Source organism: Rhipicephalus microplus, chromosome 10 (genome assembly GCF_043290135.1).
Source record: "Rhipicephalus microplus isolate Deutch F79 chromosome 10, USDA_Rmic, whole genome shotgun sequence".
In the NCBI taxonomy this organism is placed as follows: domain Eukaryota; kingdom Metazoa; phylum Arthropoda; class Arachnida; order Ixodida; family Ixodidae; genus Rhipicephalus; species Rhipicephalus microplus.
The window spans coordinates 94,351,095-94,373,027 of NC_134709.1; the positions used below are offsets into that span (position 1 = coordinate 94,351,095).

At 42.3% G+C, this 21,933-nt stretch overlaps 2 protein-coding genes across 2 annotated transcripts in view; one reads left to right on the forward strand and one right to left on the reverse strand.

The window, feature by feature from the left end:
* The first annotated feature begins 592 nt into the window (after positions 1-592).
* On the forward strand, positions 593-13,495 carry LOC142774806 (S-methyl-5'-thioadenosine phosphorylase-like). The gene is made up of 9 exons (XM_075875896.1): positions 593-976; positions 1,036-1,122; positions 3,078-3,136; positions 4,892-5,059; positions 7,173-7,275; positions 8,458-8,610; positions 8,780-8,866; positions 10,872-10,994; positions 13,340-13,495. Exons 1-9 carry the CDS (start codon positions 716-718, stop codon positions 13,367-13,369), a joined length of 1,071 nt encoding a protein of 356 aa, XP_075732011.1. The 5' UTR covers positions 593-715; the 3' UTR covers positions 13,370-13,495.
* Positions 13,385-21,933, reverse strand: part of LOC142774805 (V-type proton ATPase subunit C-like) — a 35,110-nt gene continuing 26,561 nt past the window's right edge. The window contains exons 11-13 of the mRNA XM_075875895.1: positions 20,626-20,723; positions 17,780-17,909; positions 13,385-13,616 (exon numbers count right to left, since the gene is read on the reverse strand). Coding sequence (XP_075732010.1) covers positions 13,521-13,616; positions 17,780-17,909; positions 20,626-20,723 — 324 coding nt within the window. The 3' untranslated portion in view covers positions 13,385-13,520. The remainder of the gene's footprint in view (positions 13,617-17,779; positions 17,910-20,625; positions 20,724-21,933) is intronic.

Here is a 21,933-nt window from a genome sequence, read left to right on the forward strand (position 1 = left end):
AAGAAATACACAGGATAGTGCTTGTTTGTCCTGCGCATTTCTCAGTCTTCATATTGGTCTTCATGAGCACTGTACCAACCAAAATGTGAGTGCATATATGTTGCGGCTTCACCTGGTTGGCCTTGTCGTGCAGAGGCGTTTTTAAACAATTAAAGTTTACTGTGCACCGAATAGATGCGAAAGAGGACAATAAAATGACTTTACTGGATGTAAGTACGCGATTGGGACAAACAGTTGCACTTCTTTTTTGAGAAGAAACAGTGGTTGCTTCGTTACAAGGTAATTTCGTTGATGTGAAAGAGAGCAGTGCTGGCATAAACAAGTGTGCAGAGGATTGAATCCTCACTCAAAATTTGTTCACACCACTATACACTGACATGGAGGTAAATATGCTACCCCATCAGCACCCTCCCCCGATCGCTAAAGAAATCACGGCTGCGACTCCTTATAGATGGATCTTGAAATGAATTTTTATTTCATAATTTACAGTTGCGGACATACTAGTACTGGACAGGACAATCGCATTTCGCGGGTGCTTTTCTGCGGGACACGTCAGCCCTACGAGGGGCGCACTGTTCCGAAACCAGTACTAAATGCACATTTGCGCAGCATCGTCAATTTGAAAATAACGCTCAGTAAACATGGACATATTGGGCGTTCCCGAGTGACTCGTGTCATTGTGTCAATACTCTAGCGTTCAAAAAACAAGAATTACATGCAAAGAACAGCTTTCACTATCATCACCGTAGTTCGCGTAGCTGGCGGTCTGGCGCTAGCCAACGCCCCTCATTCAATCAGGTACCGACCGCTAGCGAAGTGTTGGTGCGTTATCAGGCGCGGCAAGATCGTCTCTAATCGTCGCTCAATAAGCACGTGCATTTCGCCATTGAAGCCACCCGATCGACTCTCTTCCGTCCGCGGTTCGGTCATCCCTGGACACTGCTCGGGCATGGCGGGAACGGCGAAAGCCATCAAAGTGAGTGTGCGACGTAATGCCCGCGGCATATGCCGAGCGATCGTCGATGATCTTTGCAGGTCGGCATCATCGGAGGTAGTGGTCTCGACAACCCGGACCTCTTGGAAAACCGTCAGGAGCACAAAGTGACCACGCCATTCGGAGAGGTACGGCTACAATCAACTACGTGCGATCGTGCTTTGCGTCGTGGCAACACAACAGTTGCTCGCGTCTGCATGATATTGATGATATACCATGACAGCACGCGGCATTTTCGATCGCGATCGAGCCCAGTCCAGATTACGAATCTTCGTTGGTTACTATCCAGTGCTTGCGCTGAGAATTAGCTAATCGCAATCGAGAAATGAACCAGGTCGTGCTGGATTGTGATATGGAATCTCCTGAACACAAACAGCAGGAGTGAGAAGTATAGACAACAAAAAGGTAGTTTGAACGTATTTCTATCAAGAGCTTAATGTAAGTGAAATAATAAAATTTTAAAAAACTGAAGAAAAGCAAGATAATATTGCTGTCATCATTCATAGAAGCAAACAACATATTAATTTCATTTGCTTAATATGCTTGCTTGAGATGTCATGTCGAAAGCTCCATTCTCGTTTAACCACAACGCTGCTTCTCTAAACATGCATTTTATTATTTCTTTTATGCCATGTTATGTAGCTTTTAAGTTTCCACCTACAATGGCACCAAACAAAATGAGTTTCAACTGTTTGCAGAAACATATGATGATTCCTAGCTCTAGGGATGCAAATATCCTTCAATTCGACCGATAGATCAGGTATTTAGATACTGGCAAAAGCAGAAATACGAGGCCAAAATGCTGACGAGTGCAATTGGTATTAGGTGTGTTGTTGTGTCTAGCTTCAATAAATCCCCCGCCTGTGTTGCACTGTAAAGTTAGTAGAACACTTGCACAGTGTCAAATGTAAGACCAGTGCTCTTGGTTTAGTGGCTGGCTGTAGCATTATGCTTGCAAGGGCAATGTACATCACAATTTTTATTCCTGTTAATGGCAACAGTGTTATCAAATGGACCATGCATTCTAAACTACTAGTGCACCGAGCCATGAGCACAGACTACAGAACTGCGGTAGTTAGTCAACTTTGATAAACCATTGTAGCACCTACTGAAAGATCAAATGTTGCTTCAAACCGTTACACTTCATCAAGTTTGTATTCATTCATTGAGTTCATAACAGAAAAAAAAGACTCTCTTACTTTCCTAGTTATTTTTCCTTTAGTAGGGAGTATTCTGATAGCGTTCGAAAAGCATTGCGTATGCTATGCATTGTGGTCGCTGCCACTGCGCATGTGTCATAACACTTACCGCCGGTAGTGTTTGCGGTCAGCTCCCAAGAAATCAGAATAGCATGCTGCCTGCAAAGCCCCTTCACGGTGATCTCGAAGAGATCGCGCGTCGCGGCAGACAACATTATTTGAAAACTTATATGGCGGCCATACGCAAACGCTATACCCGCTAACTCAGTCTATACTATTCGAAAACTCCCTAGTGTGTGTATTCAGTCCTGTGCACGAATAAAGCAAGTTGGTCGTTTTTCAATTCCAGGCTGACCCATACTTCATTATGCTTACATGTGCTGTGCAAATCATCATGATGGAGACGCCTGAATGGTGTATTAATTCTGGTGTTCCTTACCGTGCAACTGCAACAGGCTGCATGCAAACAATGTTTTTTACAATCAGCCTCCCATTTGAAATGAGCAGGATTGCAGCAGCATGCTGTAAGCACCGATTGTTGTTGAATGTGCAGTTCAGTCTATTAGTAAAGAGAACACTGAGATGTGCACCTCTTGCATAACTAATGCCCTAACTATATGTACCTGTGTAAGTTTCAACTCATCTCCAGACTGCAACAATGTGTTGAAAGGGGTTGGAACGGCTAGCCTTATCTGCCACAACAGTGGTCATCTTCTGCTCTTGTGACGGAGTCAAATCTGGACATGCCCTGCATGATGATGTTCCTTTTAATAGTGAACCCTTTTGTGTGTCATGTCCCCTATTTCTCGCGTAAATTCACACCGCTTTGCTCAATTAATGCGGTAACTGAAGCAAATTCACATGACTAATGGATTGTCTTGCAGCCCTCTGATGTTCTTATAAGCGGACGGATTGGTGATGTCAGCTGTGTGCTGTTGGCAAGGTGAGGTCCTTCACTATGATATACCATTGACTCTCTTAGAGAACGAGGAACAAAGACATATGACCACACAGTGTGCTCTCACCTCCTGTGTAATATTTGGGCCCATTGTTACGGTGTAAATGTACCAACTAGCGTTGATGAAACCCTTGTTGAACTTGAGTTTATGTTATGTGTAAAGCGTAAACGTGTAACAGCAGCACCGGGAAAGGAGAACACGTGGGCAAGTGCTTGTTTGTTCCTTGAGATATGTTTGTTCCATTCACTTGAACTTTCTTTCTTGCAATTAGTTGTTATGAGCATTCACTACTATTATACGCTTGCACAATCGTTCAAAATGTAAACTATTCTGACAGAGTAATGAAGGTTTTAGTTCATAGCGAAGAATTTTTTTGTGTCCGAGTGTTCCACTCAATTTCTCGTCTCTATTCTCATGCTTCAAGATATCAACGCAATAGTTTATTTGCCAGCATGTATTGGCATCTTCTTTGCACCACTTGTGCTTCCTCAACTGCACTCAACAACATCTACTCGTGCAGTAACCAGCTCAAACTGAAAAATGTATTGTTTGAAAATTCTCTTTACATAAATTTGCAATAAGAACTAAATTACTCTAAATGGAATGAAATGAATCCTCTTTTTAGAGGGCTTTTTTATTGTTCGGTTTTTTCTCGACATGTCATAATACCACAGTGTGTCACCTTGCAGGCGTCGGCAGAACGGAATCACCATATTTTGATCCGTTGAAGTGTCGATTGATTTGCCCTCTCATTGTAGTTAGCTAGCCTCATGGTAGCACTAAGCCCTAAATGAGTGTATATTAAGGTTTTTCACTTAAAAAGAGCACGACGGTGACTATCAGAGGTGATGCATTTTACGTGGAATTAAAGATAGCACAAATAACTTGACACATTAAACAAAAGACACTACTAAGGGCAAGCACCATGTACTTTGCAGTTGTCCTACATGCACTTTGTAGTGAATGCATCAAACTACATATTTGCACTATCTATAGCTCTAAGTATGTGAATAATTTTTATCTAGGTTTTAAATGTCTTCTTGCTATATTGTTTATTTAGTTAGTCAAAACGTAATGAAGAATCGTAAGCTCTGCCCACAGAGCCACAGTGCATCTGCCCATCACATCTGAAATACAGTTGTGTAGGCTGGCTTACATTAGGACTGCGAGTACTTTTTATCGGCAAGTGTAAATGCTATGCACATAGATAATTAATGGCTTGTTGCTGCGACCTAAATAAATTACGTTTTGCTCAGTGGCGATGGCAGAATACCTGATTGAATCTAGCAGTTCGCTTGAATTTCCGCCTTAAAACCACTGGCACACACCTGAATCTGTGTGAGAAAACTGACTATGAATTCTTGGGGAAATGCTTGATGTCACGAAAATGAGCTAGTGCTACTGAATTGAGCCTTTAAGCAAGTTCTCTGTGGGAGGGGCAAAGCGATGGCTGTGGGTTGGAACTGAGTGAATGGATTTTCAATGAATGAACAGGATTTTTTTCCTTATGTCGGAACTGACTACACTCAAACCTCAATATAATGAACCAGGATATAACGAAATATTGGTTATAACAAAGTAAATGAAGAATAATCTTTCAATAGATACAGTTTTAGAAATTTGCTTTATAACGAATCTTCAGGTATAACGAACTTAATGTGTAAGATGAAAGTTTGTTATAATGAGGTTTGAGTGTGTCATTATGTTTTTCCATGCTGAACTCCCTCAATCGTACGCAGGCACGGCCGCCAGCACTCGGTGATGCCGTCCAAAGTTAACTACCGGGCCAACATCTGGGCGCTCAAGAAAATAGGCTGTACGCACGTCATTGCCACGACCGCCTGCGGCTCCCTGAATGATCGTGTGAAGCCAGGCCACATTGTTCTTCTCGACCAGTTTCTAGACAGGTATGCATTATGATGACAGCACTCGAAGAGCATGAAATGGCAAAACTTGCGCCTCAAATTGCCGCACATTTTCTGTGACATGAGCAGGTAGATCATGCTTTCACACACTTTTATTTTCGGTCAGAAGGAACTGCACCTTCCATGACTTGCTAACCAAAAGCCAGAGGTGTCAGTTTGGTGGAACAACCTTATAATTGCTGGTCACCTTAATAAAATACAATACATGCCAATCAGAGGAATGCAAATTATTTTAAAATGTACAAATTCTGGCAAACACATGATGTGGTTCACGCTATCAACATTTCTAAATGCGAGTGATTAGTAAAGAATGACCTTTTAACATTGCACAAATTTTGTTTAAAGAACTAGTGAAAATGTCTGCAATAGCATTCTTGCCATTGAAACATTGTTGCATGTTTTTGTTTTTGTTGATTGTAAAAGGGAAAGTTTTAAAGAGTTGTTTATGCGCGGCTTGTACAGAAACGCTTGCTTCTTGTCGGTGAGCCCTGTGCAATATGTGCTGTATGTATATTTGGGGGGGGGGGGGGGCACCATCGTTTTTGCTGGTGCGCAACTCGGGTGGCCAGGACGTCCTCAACTGTCTAATCAGCTTTTCCTTTTCCTAGTCTCTTGTAATAATTTTTTATATTGTTACAAATAAAACGAATGCGTGAAAGGATGGTTGAATGAATGATTACCTGTGCTATGTAATGATCAATGTGCTTCGGTAAGCTTCACTGCAACATAACCATCTAATGTGGTGAAGCATGCTAGCAATGTAATTGACCCTTTTGAAGACAAGCTGAGCTCCTTCACACGGTTTGTACAGCTCCTATTGAAGGTGAGCTTGGCTCGTCCAATATTTATAATAATAATATTCGGGGTTTAAGGTCCCAAAATCACGATTTGATTACGAGACGCCGTAGTGAAGGGCTTTGAAAATTTCGACCACTTGGTATTCTTTGACGTGCACCTAAAGCTAAGTACTCGGGCCTCAAACATTTTTGCCTCCATCGATAATGCAGCCGCCCCAGCCGGGATTTGATTCCATGATCTTTGAGTTAGCCGTCGAACGCCAGAACCACTAGACCACTACGGCGGGGCTGGCTCATTCATCCAAGCTTAAAGAAGCGTTTATAAGCACTGGAATCAGGCTGCTTTGATCTAGTTTGATTAGTTGTTTTTGGCCTGAACAGATGGGGCTGAAAGGAATATTAAAACACGCTCAAAGCATGCATCTTGGTCGAAAAATGACTCTATTCTGGCAGCCGGAATTTGCAGATGCAGTCCTCTACTGAGCAACGCGTGCATGCTGGCAGAAACACTGTTTGGAAACAAAAAAAGAGGAGGTTTTGTAGAGCGACAAATTTCGATTCTCCTGCAAATGTGGTAGCGACTCCACAGAGCCGGATATTGTTTTTTCTAAATCCTCTGATTTGCACGACGACCACTTCTCAATTTATTGGCATTAAAATGGGGATGGATGTAAACAAACCCCAACAGGTGCATTTGAGGCTTTCTTTCTCAGCCTGCCTTGTTCTTTATTTTTTATTTTGAAATAGACATTTTCTGTACTGTAGGCAGGAAAAGTTACGACAATTTGTGACGTCATCACGAAGTCACACAAGTTCTGGCATGATGCCATGCTAGAACTTGTGTGACTTCGTGATGACGTCACAAATTTCTGATATCTGTGATGTCATGGTGATGTCACGATGTGTTGACGATTTATTGCATCACTCGTCCCTGGCGCCGCATGGCGGTCATCGCAGAATGTCAAATTTCCTATTTGATGAGGCGACTAAGGCTTTTGCCTTAATATTTCTTTTCTATCTTGCAAATAAACTTCGTTTGAATAGTCTCCTTAGTTGTTTCCCCACACCTAGAATCAAGTAGGCCAATAAAAAAAGGTGTACTTTTCTGTTGTTTTTGGTAAAAAAAACTGTAAAGATACGGTTAAGTAACAGCAGTGCAGGAAACCTCCAAGACCCCTTTTTTATTATATTCAATTGCTGATACATCTAACTCTTTTATGATCTCCTTCAGATTGTACAGGTATGCAACAATTCAAGAGTAATTTGTGATGGATGTGGTTGGGGGGCGACTTGTGCAGAACGACCAAGCGGTCAACGACCTTCTACGACGGTGAGAAGGACTCCCCGAAGGGCGTCTGCCACATACCAGCTGCAACACCTTTCCACGAGGGTCTTCGCCAGGTTTGTTAGCATTAGCAGTGTTGCCGTAGTGTAAAAAAAACCTACAAATTTGTGCAAAGCCTATTACATTTATATTCGAATAACTGCAATAGGTACACATCTTGTGTTGTTTTGTCAGAAGCGTGCGAATTTGAACCATTTTAGACATGACCTATGAAGAACTGTCTGTAAATGCATTAAATTTATGCTATGTCATTTCGAGAGAATCAGTATTCAATTGCTATAAAAATAATAATATATTACATTACATTAATGTGTTTACATTACATTAATGTGTTTCACAGTACTTATTCATTTTTTTGCCAAATGTGACACGGCAGGTTAAATTTTTCATTGCTGATGTGAACTCTTCAGCTGAAAGTAGTATTTCCAAGAAAAATTGTTGAAATTGTTTTGCAAGTTGACCATAAAGTGACGGAAAATTGATATTTGTTGCTACATTTACAAGGCCGAGTAACTCAGACAAATTCTAAAATGAAAGGTTATACTACTGTAAAAAATTATCTGTGTCTGTGTTGTTAGCAGACTCACAGAAGTAGGTGCGCAAAGTGGTGTAAAGTAGGAACTTGGAGAAAGAAAAGTCACCTTTGCAATCTAGTCGGCACTGTCTAGCCGCGCATGACTTTGAAACGTCGCTTGCTCCCCAACATCCGAGTCTGAACTTGTAACTCCTCGTGTGACGGGCTGGTATCCAATGAACCGGATTCCGATCCGGCTGTCTCGCGGCACCTCCTCCGAATGGCCACTAGACTAACTTGCCGCAGAAAAACTACTGCGCACTTCCATAGCACAAGCAAACTGCACAGGTGCGTGCAACAAAGCAATCATTTATGAAAAGGAAGCCCATCTAGCAACTCAGTCAGTTTATTCTAAGACTGCCATGGGTAAACCACAGAAATTGAAGACGACACCAGATAAACAGTGTGCATACAATGCTGTTTGCAAGGAAGAAATTCGTTTTGCTGAAAATGTTTGTTGAACCAATCATAGTCTACCACAATGACCAGAAGGGGATAACTCCAGAATAATAAAGCATATTTCCCCATCAGCACGTGCAGTTTTGATACAACTTTACCCCAGATTCACATTCATAGGGTGGGATTCCGGCCAATTTTTAAAAAAGTCGCATTGAAAACAACTTCAACACGCTTGTAGTTGCATCCACTGCCTCGGCCATTTCAGGTTCTGGTCAAGACCATGCGAGCCATGAAGATCGAGTTCCACGACGCAGGCACTGTGGTGACCATCGAGGGCCCACGCTTCTCAACCCGCTTCGAGAGCTGCCTCTTCCGCTCCTGGCACTGTGACGTCATCAACATGACCACCGTGCCCGAGGTGCCGTGAACTTTTCGTCACTTTGCCACTGTTCTTTTGCAATGCAGCACCACTCTCGATGCTGGTGACGCCAGGAGTGCTAGCTCAAAAACGACTGTCATGTGAACTGAGTTAATGCTGGCAAGCTATGTCCTTGTAACCAAAGCTGGCACGTGGGTGCGCAATGCAGGTGGTGCTTGCCAAGGAAGCCGGCCTGCTGTATGCCTCTATTGCCCTGGTGACCGACTATGACAGCTGGCGACTGGACTTGCAGCATGTGAGCCATGTAGTAGTTCGTAACTGCCTGTTTTGCTGTGAACAGTCGTGGACAGCCAAACAATAAGACATGTGTTCGAGAGCAGCTGCATTGCAAGGTAGCTGTGAAGAGTACTGGCCAATATGAATGCTTTTAGAGCATTCTCAATTGCCAATACATTGCCTTCCATACATCGCCTTCCAATACATTTGCCCAATTTTAAATCAAACCATTTTTACATCTCAGTATCTCATTCTTAGCCCCAAAATGTCACAGTAAACACCTTACCACCGGACAGCCAAGCGTTAAACGACACAAAGTGATGACAGATTTCGAAATTTATACACTAGCTGATCCTAGCTGTTGGGGCTGTGAGTAGCAATTGTGAGTTTGGATCGAAGCGTGCAGCTGTGTTTGTGCGGGCTCTGCTACATCGCCGTCTAATTGCAATCGCTAGTGGTACTAATGGTAATCAATGCAATAATTCAAATATTATGAGTTGCAGGGGAAACAGACCCGACATATCCTTGTAACCTAGCATGTATGAACAAGCTTTTATCTTTCAATGCTGCAATCAAATGGGTATTTTCCCATCTAAGGCTCTGTTCTGCTGTGTCAGGATGCAGCTTGCATACCACTCTGTAACAACATTTTAGCACAAGAACAATGAGGGTGACGTCACTTGTGCCTTGTCATTTTGCTTCCCTTGCGTTAAACAGTTATTTGCATGCATGCGCACCAATTAGCCTGTTCATGCATTGTGCATATAACTTGTAGTTTTGGCAATGCTGCAAGTTACTTGCAAAATGGATTTTAATTGGAGTGGGCAAATTTGGCCACTTCAAATATTCAAACATTACAGTAATTGAATTTGCTTTGACTCTTATGTAGATTGTCTAGATTATCTATCTAGATTATCTAGATTGTCTAGATTGTTCAAAATTTGGAAGTATTCGAAAATAATGAACTTATGAATATTAATGCACACATAAACCCTTGTGAATGGGGCTTCACCTGCAGTCTACGTGTGCTGTGCTGTGAGTAGACTCTCAGTAAACGGAACCTGAAGGGACCAGGAAAATATGTTCCATTTAACAGGAGTTCCGTTTATTGTGAGGTGAACATAGATGCAGAATACAAGCCTGAAACCAGGGTTAGCAAAGGCAATGGTTCCGTTTAAGCAGAGTTCCGTTTACTGAGAGCCTACTGTGCTTATCCAGAGAAATTCACTCTGCTGTGAAGCCTCACTTCAATATTAATTAGATGTATGCATTATGTTCCATTCAATTATCATATTTCTCATTTAAAAGTGTGTTATATGGGCTTAGATGTGCTTAAGTAGCATCTAAAATGGAATGTATTGTACCAGTTATCACTTATACCTAACTGCTTTACAAATCTTGTTACTATTCAGGGTTGCTTCCTCTTCAAACCTAAAGAGTGCCATTCACTCATGGCTAGTTTCAATTCCTAAATATATTATGCAAGTTAGTTGGGTCATGATGAAAATGATCACTTTTCTTAATAATATGCAATACATACTACTTGAACTATTCAACTTGGGAGTTATGAGACCACATCACTATTCGCTTCCAACCTCAAACTTACTATTCGCCCGTCTCTAAATCTTAACCCTCTGCGACAAGGCGTGTTAATTTGCAGACATGACTTCCTTTAGCCATTTTTGTGCACTGTTGGTGACAAAGAGGGCACAAACACTGAGCTAATGGTAAATGAGGCATTTTCACTCCCTAAATTCGTTATGTTTTAGTTGAAATATCTTGCTACACACGATCGCTTTGGTGAAGGCAGATGTTTTGGAAAGGAACTTCAAAATATTTTTTTCTTTACAGTTTTAGAAATGCTCGCTACCAGATAACTGTCGCATGTAATTTTAGTGGGTTATGTAAATTTCAGGCATTTTAGTAGGTAGTCAACCATAAGAAGCTTCACAGAGAGACTATGCAGGAGGTCACTGGGTCACATGGGGTAGACCAAAAATGCTGTGCCTTGTGGCCATGCGCAGGTGGACGTGACAGCGGTGCTAGAGACGATGAAGTGCAACAGTGCTGTAGCCCTAAAAGTCCTGCGTGCTGCGCTGCCCAAAATTGCAGCCATTGACTGGAGTGATGCCATAAAGGAGGCACAGGTGTGTTTGTGTGTGTGCATCCCAATTAGTGATGGTGCATTTTAGGGGTCACGTTTGAGTGCTCTTGCAGCGCCCTATACATTCTGCTGATAAAAGCGGTGCTAGAAATGAGAAAATGAAAAATAAATGCCCTCGGGCATTCAAGAAAAAAAGCTTTGCTGGTAAACAAATGTTATAAATGAAGCACACGCATTGTAAATTGTGATGCTTCTCAACTGGTATAAAGAGCTTGTGCTGAAGGCACATATAGCAGATGAGCAGTAGGCAATTCACGATTTCTTTAAAAGGTCTGATCAGTAACAAATGGCCAATAAACTCGTAGACCTTACACCTCTGCCTTTTGTTCATTGGGTGCAGTTAGGGTTTAAAAACACTTTTAAAAAATTCAAATGTGCCCATAATCATACATCTGAGATTTTCTGATAATTCCAACAAAATTCAGAGGTTCCTTTGAGTTTGAATTAACGATAGTCAACTGTATTGTTGCAGTTAGTTGGGTCAGGACAAATGTGCCCTTTTTTTTTTTTTTCGTAATAAGTGATACTGTATCCTATTCGAAATCAATTCAAAAGTATTTCATCAAAATCACTGTTCGCTTCGAACCTAAAGGTCGCTATGCACAAAAGCCTAGTCAGGACTATGTATACTATACAGTGCTCGCTGACTGAAAGAATTCCAATTGAAATTGAACACAGAGGAAATGAAAGTATGCGTCTTGCTTAGCCATAGATTGTCGTTCAATTTGTGAGCACTGTACATGCAGCTGTTCATATGTGCAGATGGTCTGTTGTGTGCAATAGGAGCGAGAACAAGTGAGCATATGGCATGTAACCCTAAATATAGTGTGATTATGGCTGCTGTTAGCACTCTAACAATGGCAGCTGGTGTCATGTAAATCAACTGCTCACTATGACAAGGCATCACAGTGTTATTTCTGTAGCTCTGCGCAAGATACCGCGGTTAATCTGTTTTTTCCGTTCACTTCTTTTTGTGTCACACAAAATGCAGGAAAACGAGAATAATAAAGAGACCACTGCTCCTTGCTATGCAGGTGGGCTACTACAGACACTATAGTATCAATGGGTTGTCAGAGTGCTGCTTATTCTGTTGCGTTTTTGGCAGCACAAGCGTCAATCGAATTGAGGTTTGAGACTGCTTGCCATGCACGTGTTCCCATTCGTTTTGTTCATGACAGTACACTAGACAGAATATGTCCTCAAAGCTCTTTCTTTATGCGCAGAAATGACGTAAAAGTCACGTGTCAGCCTTGCATGTAAAAGGTCTGCGATCCGAATCCCGGTGCCGTGCAATTCCTCCCATGATTTTAAGAAATTCCCGTGTTGATGCAATTCTACAGAGATACTTCAGAAACTATAGCACACTAACGAACATGAGGCAAGATGAAGACAGAACAATCGCTTTATCTCGTCAACATCTTGTCTTGTAATTAATATATGGGGTTTAACGTCCCAAAACCACCATACGACTATGAGAGATGCAGTAGTGGAGAGCTCCGGAAATTTCGACCACCTTGGTTTTTTTTAACCTTGTCTTGTGTTAGTACACTATGATTACTGAAGTACGAGGTGGTGTGGCACACTACCAGCATGCCAAACATCCTTCCTTCTGAAGTTCCATAACGTAGCCTGGGATGCAAACTTGTACTGGTGACCACACACAGCCGGCAATGCACTCCCTCACAAATATGGCCAAATTCTGTATAGATTGCTATAAATTTTTTGCCATTATGTAGCCATGATGCACTGCAACGTTTGAAGACTTGATTCCCAGCTATCACTGCATTTTTGTATGTAATGAAATGCAAGAAATGGCTGCACATTGTCAAAATTAAGAGTGTCACAATTGCATCACGGTTTTAACACAGTTTACTTTTGACGTTTCATTAGCTTCATTGTCTGATGGCCTCAGAAGCAGGCTGCAGCAGCGTGTACAACTTAAATAGCAAAAATTCAACAAAAAAATAACGAACGATACGTTCCAGTTACCAAAAACATGCCTGCACAACATGGCACTGAAATTATGTACTGTAGTGGACAAATTAAACGAAAAACAAAGAATCTCGTAATTGTCTATAAGTATGAACTTGGGAACACAATATCACGGTGGTGATCATGCAGTTGTAAAAAGGGCCCTTCACTCTGTGTGCAAGGCAAAATTGTGTCAACAAAAACTAAAGAATGCGAGTTAGCCCTACCTTTTTCCTATTATAATTGTCCATGACTGTACTTGCCATTTGCAGTGCATTATAAAGCAGTAGCATTTGTGGCGATATCCTTGTCCGCTGCCTTGTTTTCACTTGCATGCACTGTATCTCTCTCTTGCAGGAAGAGGCCGATCGGGCGGTGATGAAGTGAAGCGGGAAGACTTGATTCGCTGTTCATATTTATATATATATATCTTTTTTGGTTATTGCGCGACACACAACAATGCTAATCTGTACACTGCTAGACAAATAAAACAGATGGAATGTGGGACCCAAAGCCGGAGGAGTGGCCTCCCCTGTTCTTAGAGCCGCACGTGCGTGTCTGCCATGTCAATGCAGATCTTGAAGTACACGTACGGGTAGTACTCCTGCTGACCCATATTCAGGCCTGGAATTTCCTGCACGTGAGCAACAAAAGACATTGTTCTCATAACGTTGACTGAGTTCCTAAGTACACAACCTCAAGCATGCCTACAATGAAATATAAAAACTCTAAAAGCTCGCTAATTCAGATTTTACTACCAAAAATTGTCAGAATTAACTGAATGCTGAATTGTTGAAAATATAGAAAAGCCAATAAATACTGTCTATTACATCAATGTGCTTTTTTTCTTGAGGAATGCGCAAATCCAGTAATCATTTCGCATAAGAGCAGTCCAAAAGGCGCAATTATCATCTGAGACTTCGTTCACCATGTAAACGCGGCTTAAGACCTGTGCGTCTCAATCCAAAATGTGCTCTGAACCCATACTTCAGTGTATACCAACAATGCGACTGTGGATAGAAATCGTGCCTTTATGAGTGTCTATGGCCGTTTCCACTGACCCCAAATGTCATTTTTGTTCCTTTGTGTTGCACATTTGCAGCGCTTCTCACTTGGCGTGCTCCAAACATCGCCCGAATAAACTGCCCTGCTGCCGAATATGACCGAATTATCGAGAGTTTTATGCCATTAATGCACGTACTGGCCAGTACCAGAGAGCAACTATCAAATGATTCTAAATTAATGAGTGTTGAATTAATGAGCCCTTTCTGTACTGCTAAGCACATTTAAAACTGTGGAATATGTTTTTAAAAATGTGCCTTGTTATGTGTAAAACGGATATGACAGTTATTTGATGTACAACTTGCATTGCATGGAAGCATAAGGGGCCATGTCCAGCTGGAATCAATAACTTTTGTTCGAGTGAGTTTTGAACATTCCTATTTCATTCTGCTGCTAATGGATTCGATTCCAGATTATGATGTCTAATCTACTAGGTACTTTCTCAGTTTAAGTCTTGCTCGCAACTGTACTAATAAAAAACTGCATATTTGAAATTTACACGTCCCAGGCGTGACTGCAGATTAATCATTCACACGGCACACAACGCCAATTCAGATCGCTCTGCAGCCACCACTCAACACAACAGGAGAGAACATTGGCACCTCCCGCTAAAAAAATTTTAAACAAGATTTATAGCTCCTTTGTTGCACAAATCACTCCTTGGATGGCCGACGTACAGTCACGTGATGCACAGTCTGTGAGCTTGTGTTGTCATTTTGTTCATTGGGTGAAACAAGTCCACCCAGTACCTGCCAGTCTGTGCATTGGTAATTACTCAGGTGTTGGTATGAGGACGTACCAAAAACATTTGGCTTGTGCGAAACATTTGGCATGTTCGAACGAATAATTCAGTATTCGCATTTGCTTCAAATAAAATTTAAACTACTGAAAATTTCAAATTATTCGAGACGAACGAATAGGTAGGTGCAGACAAGTCTGCATGTAACACTTTGTAAAGCTGGTTTCACTGCAGTAGAGGTGCTAAGCCATAAAAGCACTTATTTAGGTGTATAATAGCTCTCGTGTAACTCTCTGCAAAAGTTCAGTGATGGAAGTGCTGCTCCGATTGCTCCATACTGCTCCAAAAGATAAATGCTGCTTCTAACAGTAATTTTTTTTAGTACTACCTGCTCCAAACCTGCTCCGAAATGACACTGAGAGGATTAAAATGACAAAATTTTAGAGTTTGACCAACTCGTAAGTCTTAAAGAAACTGAGAAGAATCTGTGTACTATCATCCCAGTGTGCTACTAGTGTGCAGCATTATCGGCTCTAATCTCGTTTGTGCGACAAGAATGGGCATATTGAGCATATAGCTCATATGGCTGTGTTTTTTTGTCTTCTTATTTCCAGGTAGACATGCAGGCTAGTCTGGCGAAATGTGAAAATGAGCAGGATTGCTTTTATCTTATACCAATTATCTACTGCTTATTTGGCAACAGTTGTGCGGGACTATGATTACTTCTAAAATGTAGAGCTCAGCTTTCTGCTTTTATTTGATATCTGCCACAAATACTAGCATTTTAAATAGTAGCTCATTTCACAGCACATTTTTGACTACCTGCCATTGTTTGCTTCATAAAATTTATATTGATTGTTGTCTGCTGAATATATTTCATAAGAAATATTAATATTTACAATTTGCTTCAACAATGCACTGAGCTCTAATCAGTGCATGGCAAATTTCATATCTGCCCCTAAAACACCAGTAACTGCTCTAAACTACCTTCATTTTTTCTGCTCCAAAAACACTTATGGCTGCTCCAAAGCAGTACTTTTCCTGCTCTATAGTATGCTCTAAGAAGTAAAAAAACACTTCCATCACTGAAAGTGGTTTCACTGCACTGAAGTGCGGTTGAGCTGTGAAAACACGTAACTAAGAGAAACCTGCACCACCACAGGACCCCACTTTAACATTAAATGAAGATGAAGGTATTACCCTCACATCGATTCACTCTTTTTTTTTTTCAGTTCAAAAGCTTGTTACGCTAACATATGCTCAAAGTATAGGAAATTTTAAAATGTAACATATTTTACAGGCTATCACTTGCAAAAAAAAAATCAAGTCATTAAAAGTCCCACAAGTCACCAAAAGATTTGACCAAAAGTCAAATCAAGTTGCTATTCAACGTTGCCTTTACTTCCTTTGCTGCAAAAAAAAAAGGCATTTGCACAGGCCTTTCTTCAATTAAAAAAAAATATTGTGCATGTTATGACAAATATGAGCTTTTTTTTTCATAATATGAGATATACATATTATTCGAATACGAGTCAAAATTATTCAACAAAATTCACCATTCACTATTCACACAAGCCTATTAAACATTGTTATGACGAAATAGGCTATAACGAAATAATAGATATCACGAGCAAACCATATTCCCCTGGAAAGTCTCTTTAGAAAGCAATTTACTTAACACCTCAGCTAAATAAGGTAAACTTTGCCTGTTGGGATAAAAAAACCAATTTCGTTAAGAAATAGAATTTTGTGTTAATTTCACAACAGTGTACAACACAGACTTGAGGCGGCACGCAATGCAAGGACTGTACTGAGTAGTTCAAAACTCGCAGCGTCCGCATCCTCTAGGAATCAGAGTTATTCCATCATAGGAGTTTTGAAACTCCCCATAGGCTCCATGAATCGAAATCCGGACAGGCCATTGGCCCAGATGTCAGGAGTGAGCGAGTGAGCAGATTGTCACGCCACCTTGTGATCAGCGCACCAACTATTAAACAAATTTCGTGTTTTGCATTGCCACTCCCAGATGGCGTGACAATGTGCTAATTCCTAGAATGCCTCGATGCCCCCCCCCCCCCCCCCCAAAGTGCTGCCACCTTTTGTACTGCTCCACCCGCCATTGTAGTGCCTGCAGCGTCTTCTCCAAGCTGTAGAGCTCACGTGCCGGCTTTCTTCGGCATGTTTTGCCTGGATGTTAAGTTCCTCAGGGCTACAACCACTCGCGTTAAGCTAGTAGGCCACTACGCGTCGTAGCGAAACCTGCGTGCAGCGGTAGTGATAATGGCGGCCGCCGCAGATGTCTTCACTCTGAGCAGAGAAGCGGGCATCGAAGCACTCTACTAATTCCCGCAAGATCGGCCAGGTGTGTGTCTAGGTTTTGGAACGCAGTTTCGCAACTGGTATCATTGAATAACTCTGCTGGCAGTGCACACAATGTCGGACAGCATGCCATGCGTACGTTGCTGAACCCGTGCAGCCATTCCCTCCCTCTTCTGACTGCAGATAGCATGCTACTTCATCCCCCCCGAGGATGACGCAGATAGCGTGATCATTGTGCTCGCAGCCTTGCGAGCAATCATTCGCATTAGGAAGATTATTCAACGCCCTATTACAAACATCTTTGCAGCTAAGCATGTTTGACATATCCATGTTGTCATTTTGAACTGCTAAAAGTAGGTGCATGACTTTTCCTTTTTGTCTTAAAAATGCAGTTATTTAGTTGTGTACCACCGTTTGGCGAGATGCTATTTCAGCTGTTATTTCTTTTGGGGCAAATACAGTGCATAATATATGCACAAAGTGCCTGCCGCAGCTATAACAAAACATTGGTTATTGGGAGTAAACATTGGGAGTAAACCGCGGAGCCCCTTCAAGTTTGCTGCGAAGAGAATTAATTGTACTGCAAACTGAAAAAAATGGAAGCATCCTCTCTATTTTTAACTTAAGTTGAGTTTTCGCACTTGCTCACAGTACAATACCAATCCATGAACACTCACGTCGACGGGCCCCTGGGCGATGCTGGTGTCGAGGTGACTGTACAGCTGGTTCAACACCTCGCGCAGTCGCTTGGCCGTCTTCTTCTGCGGCTGCAGCAGCATTCCCTGGAAGTTCACCGGCAGCCCGTACCTGAAACAGAAAATGCGGCACTCACAAGTCGAGCGTGGAAGAAGCACACACATAAACATCAAGTCCGTGCAACTTATTGAACCTAACTCCGTTTGCCTAGTTCATGGAAATCTGCAACAGATTTTCAATGCATCAGTGTGTTCACTGATGCAACCGTTCCACAAGCACAGTAAAAGCAAGGTAATTTAACCCTTGGAAAACCGGACAATTTGGATGTGTTTTCCAGTTCCAGCCAATGCCTACAATGTTTAGAGGAATCAAGCTCTCGTTAGTTTGGTCATAATTGGCCACAACCCAGTTAATTTGTAGGATGCCGGGCATATAGTGTTGCAAAGTAAGTGGTGCAAAAGAGTGAAGACAACATTTCCGAACAACTTGAACAAAACAATGCAGACCTGTCACAGTCATCACAGTGAACTGCACAGTAATTTTTGGACAACCAGAACGCTCCATGCCTAGTTGCGTTTACCTCCGTGTACGACACCTTGTTGGCTGAAAGTGGTCGAAAAGATGTATAGTCGCCATCTACAATCGTATTGTTGGCATTCGTGGCTTCAGCGGCAGATTACTTTCTATTACCAGCGCAACCAATGTGTCAACACATGCGCTCTTGGTGGTGGCGATAGTAATTAGGAAAAGGCGCACCCTGTCTCAGACTAGTTGGGACGTGCAAGTCTTGCATCAAAGTCACATCGTCAAAGAAGTCACGGCGTGACAAAAATTGTAGCTTTTGCGTTGCTCATATGCAAAACAAGTGCTGGATTTACGTATCCATCAAGTAAATGAAAGTGCATTGATGTAATAAACATCTGTTTCTTGTTTTCTTGATACTTTCAATAATTTGAAATTGGCTTCATTCTGAAATTGGCTTCAACATTTTTTCCTGTCCCATGAAGCCCAAACTGATGAGCTTTTCCTGAATCATGCTCATATGTAAAGCATATTTTCATCAGAATGTATGGGCCTAATTAAGCAGAGACTGATCTGATTAGCTTCCTGGTCATTTCGCAGGAAAGCTGAGCAGTGGCTTGATTGCATCTCGGTAAAATTCACTTATCTCTGCACAGTACAGTATGCAATGTATGCACACTTCGTTCCTATTGGAGAGCAAGCAATTAGTCGCCAAAACTGCACAGTTTCCCATGGCTTTCTTAATCACGAAATCTCTAGTACCAGTTCTGCAGCTTTCAATTTGTCATCAACAATAAATGTCAATAGCAGCGCCGTTTGCTCTTTGCATTGCGAGCACAGTTGATTTTTCACACTGGTCTCCGTGGTGCCTCTGCACTTCATCTGTAACCGAATTTCTAACTACATCTGTGAGAAATTACAGGTGACTCCCGTCAACACGAAGTTCATAGGAACCGCAAGAAAATTCTAGTTAAACGAACTTCCAGTTAAGCTAATCGCACAAGAAACTGCACTTTTATTGCTTCAAACCCGACGGTTCTCAAAGGAAACAGTCTTTTATCGCTTCTTGCCGAACGTGGCTGCCGATAGTAAGTTTTCCAAGCACTACACATGTTGAAGTGTTTTTTCAGCATTGCCTTCAACAAAACATAAAAACCGCAGCGCAAGAGCAAGACCCACAGCAACATCGGTAGTCCTCGGTCGCGGTTTGTTTCTACGTCGTCGTCCACTAGCCGAACCATTAGCACAATTCATCTGTTCGTTAGCTGACCGCATGTATCGACGTTGCTGTTTATGGCAAGGAATTTTCAAAACGGACGTCACTAAAAACGGCCCCAACACTATTGTCATCGAGTTCACCTCTTCACGCTTGATGCAATTCAAGAATGAGTTAAGACATAACGCTGTACTTTTGTGCAATATCTTGCTTGGCAGTCAACTTCTTTCAAGACTTTCGACTTTCGTTGCCAGGTCCAGCATTCGGTAGGAGCCACCATTTGCCATTGTCAAATGTCATCACCACAACGCTCCAAATCAGTAGTGGAAACACATGCAGAATCAATTCACAGTGCATTGGCGGGCTAGTTAGTTTATCATGCTATGTTTGAACAGCACAACTGGACGCGGATGGAGCCGAACACGCAAACACACACAACACTGTGTGTGCGTTTTGAGCATTCTTTTCTGCCTGCGTCCAGTCGCGCTTTTCTAACTTCAACCAGACTTCAAACCAGCGCCACTGAAGCAGTCGACACATCACAATGAAAGACTTAGTTAGCCGATGTGATCAATGCGATGCACCAGCGCTGACTAAACAAGATGGCTGCTTCATGAACCGTGGCACTGCGAGCAGTGGCGATGGCGACAACAGTGCAGTCCGACAGCCATTTGGCGGTCTTGGCACATAAAACACTCTCAATTTTATTGAAAAATTACAGTCCTCTTGAGGCTCTTGACTGAAAAAAAAAATTTATGGGACCACTTGTTGACTTCTAATTAACCAAAAATTCCAATTAAGCAACTTGTAATTATCAGGAGCTGACTGTACTTCAATTCAGCAAGCCAAAGTAAACCAAACTCGGTTAAACCAACCTTCAGATATTAGAAGCAATATGTAAACACATTGGTCCCAGTGCCCGAAAGCTTGGTTTAGCAGAGTTTATCTTCATAGGAGTACACTACAAGTACTCTTATCGAGTGCAGGCAGTCATCAAATTTGGCGACTGAACGTGCGACACTCTTTTAGTTAAAACGTGTCACTTAGTGGTCATGACAGCAAAGGCAGAGGCATGTGGAGCTCAGTTACCTCAGAACAGACTCGACAAAGAGTCGCAGGGCCTTCACGTGGATCCAGGCAGTGAAGGCTTCGCTGAAGTTGACTTTCAGCCAACGTATCAGAAGCCCCTGTCAAAAAAGAGAATGAAAAAAAAGGTTCACTCATGCTTGAATGAAGACAGATTGCAAAATCATGCAGCACTGGACTAGTTGGTATACCCAAACCTCATTACAACAAGGCTGCATTGTACCAAAAAATAAGTTCCTTACATCCGAAAACTCGTTATAAAAATTCCTAACATGTATCTATTGCAAGACTATTTTTCATTTCGCTATAACTGATATTTCGTTATATTGAGGTGTGAGTGTACATCGGGAAGCACAGGAACTGAAGTGCTACATGCTGACGCCAAGTTGTTCTAAGCCGTCTTTCTGAAATTAATTCTCATTTTTCTGCACCATTCCCACGCCGGCTGAAACTCGAGCTGCATGCGAAGACTGAGAAGTAACCCAAGTGAAGCAAAGTAATCCTGGCAAATGTGGCAGATAAGTATCGAAAGCCAGCTGAACTCACTCATAATGAATGCAATTTTCGCAAAAACTGCTCTTCCTGTAGTGAAGAGGAATGCCCACTACTGCAGCGACATCGACTCGTTGGCGCGAGGCACGAGCTAAGACTGCCTGGTTGCTGCTGCGACGCTGCCCATACATCCGGCTAGCTCTTGCTGCTTTTGTACCGATGCTGATACCGCTTGTGACCTTGCATTTACATTATATTTCGGTGGAGAGTGCTGCAGCCTTCCCCAGTCCTGGAACTGCGTAGCCGAAAGCTGCCGTCCGTCATGCCTGACGTCATGCTGTCTTCACACCCCCACCGGCTTCGCTACGCAGGAGCTGTCCCGGTGCCCAGCTCTTGCGAGAACCCGACATCTTCAGCGGCACCGACGAGAAAGACGTTGAGGATTGCCTGGAATCTTATGAACGAGCCAGCACTACCAACAAATGGGACGATCCCACAAAGCTTCGTACCGTGATGTTTTATTTAACGGATGTTGCCAAGCTGTGGTACAGAAACGATTAGGCGGATATCCCCACTTGGACCACCTTCAAAACCTGCATCGCAGATCTTTTTGGACGCCCTGGTGTGCGCTAACTTCGCGCAGAACAACGCCTACGAGGCCGGTCCCAACAATCTGGTGAGATATTCACCAGCTACATAGAGGACATCCTCGATCTCTGCCGGCGTGTCAACCCATCGATGGCAGAAACTGACAAGGTGCGACATATCATGAAAGGCATTTCAAACGACGCCTTTCAAATGCTGCTCTCCAAGAACCCT

Bases quoted from the DNA above. Each gene is read 5' to 3' on its own strand.
- LOC142774806 (XM_075875896.1), top strand. From the start codon at position 716: ATGCAAAGAACAGCTTTCACTATCATCACCGTAGTTCGCGTAGCTGGC. The intron at 5,060-7,172 runs GTATGCATTATG...CGACTTGTGCAG, and splicing joins CTCGACCAGTTTCTAGACAG to AACGACCAAGCGGTCAACGA. The intron at 8,611-8,779 runs GTGCCGTGAACT...TGCGCAATGCAG, and splicing joins ACATGACCACCGTGCCCGAG to GTGGTGCTTGCCAAGGAAGC.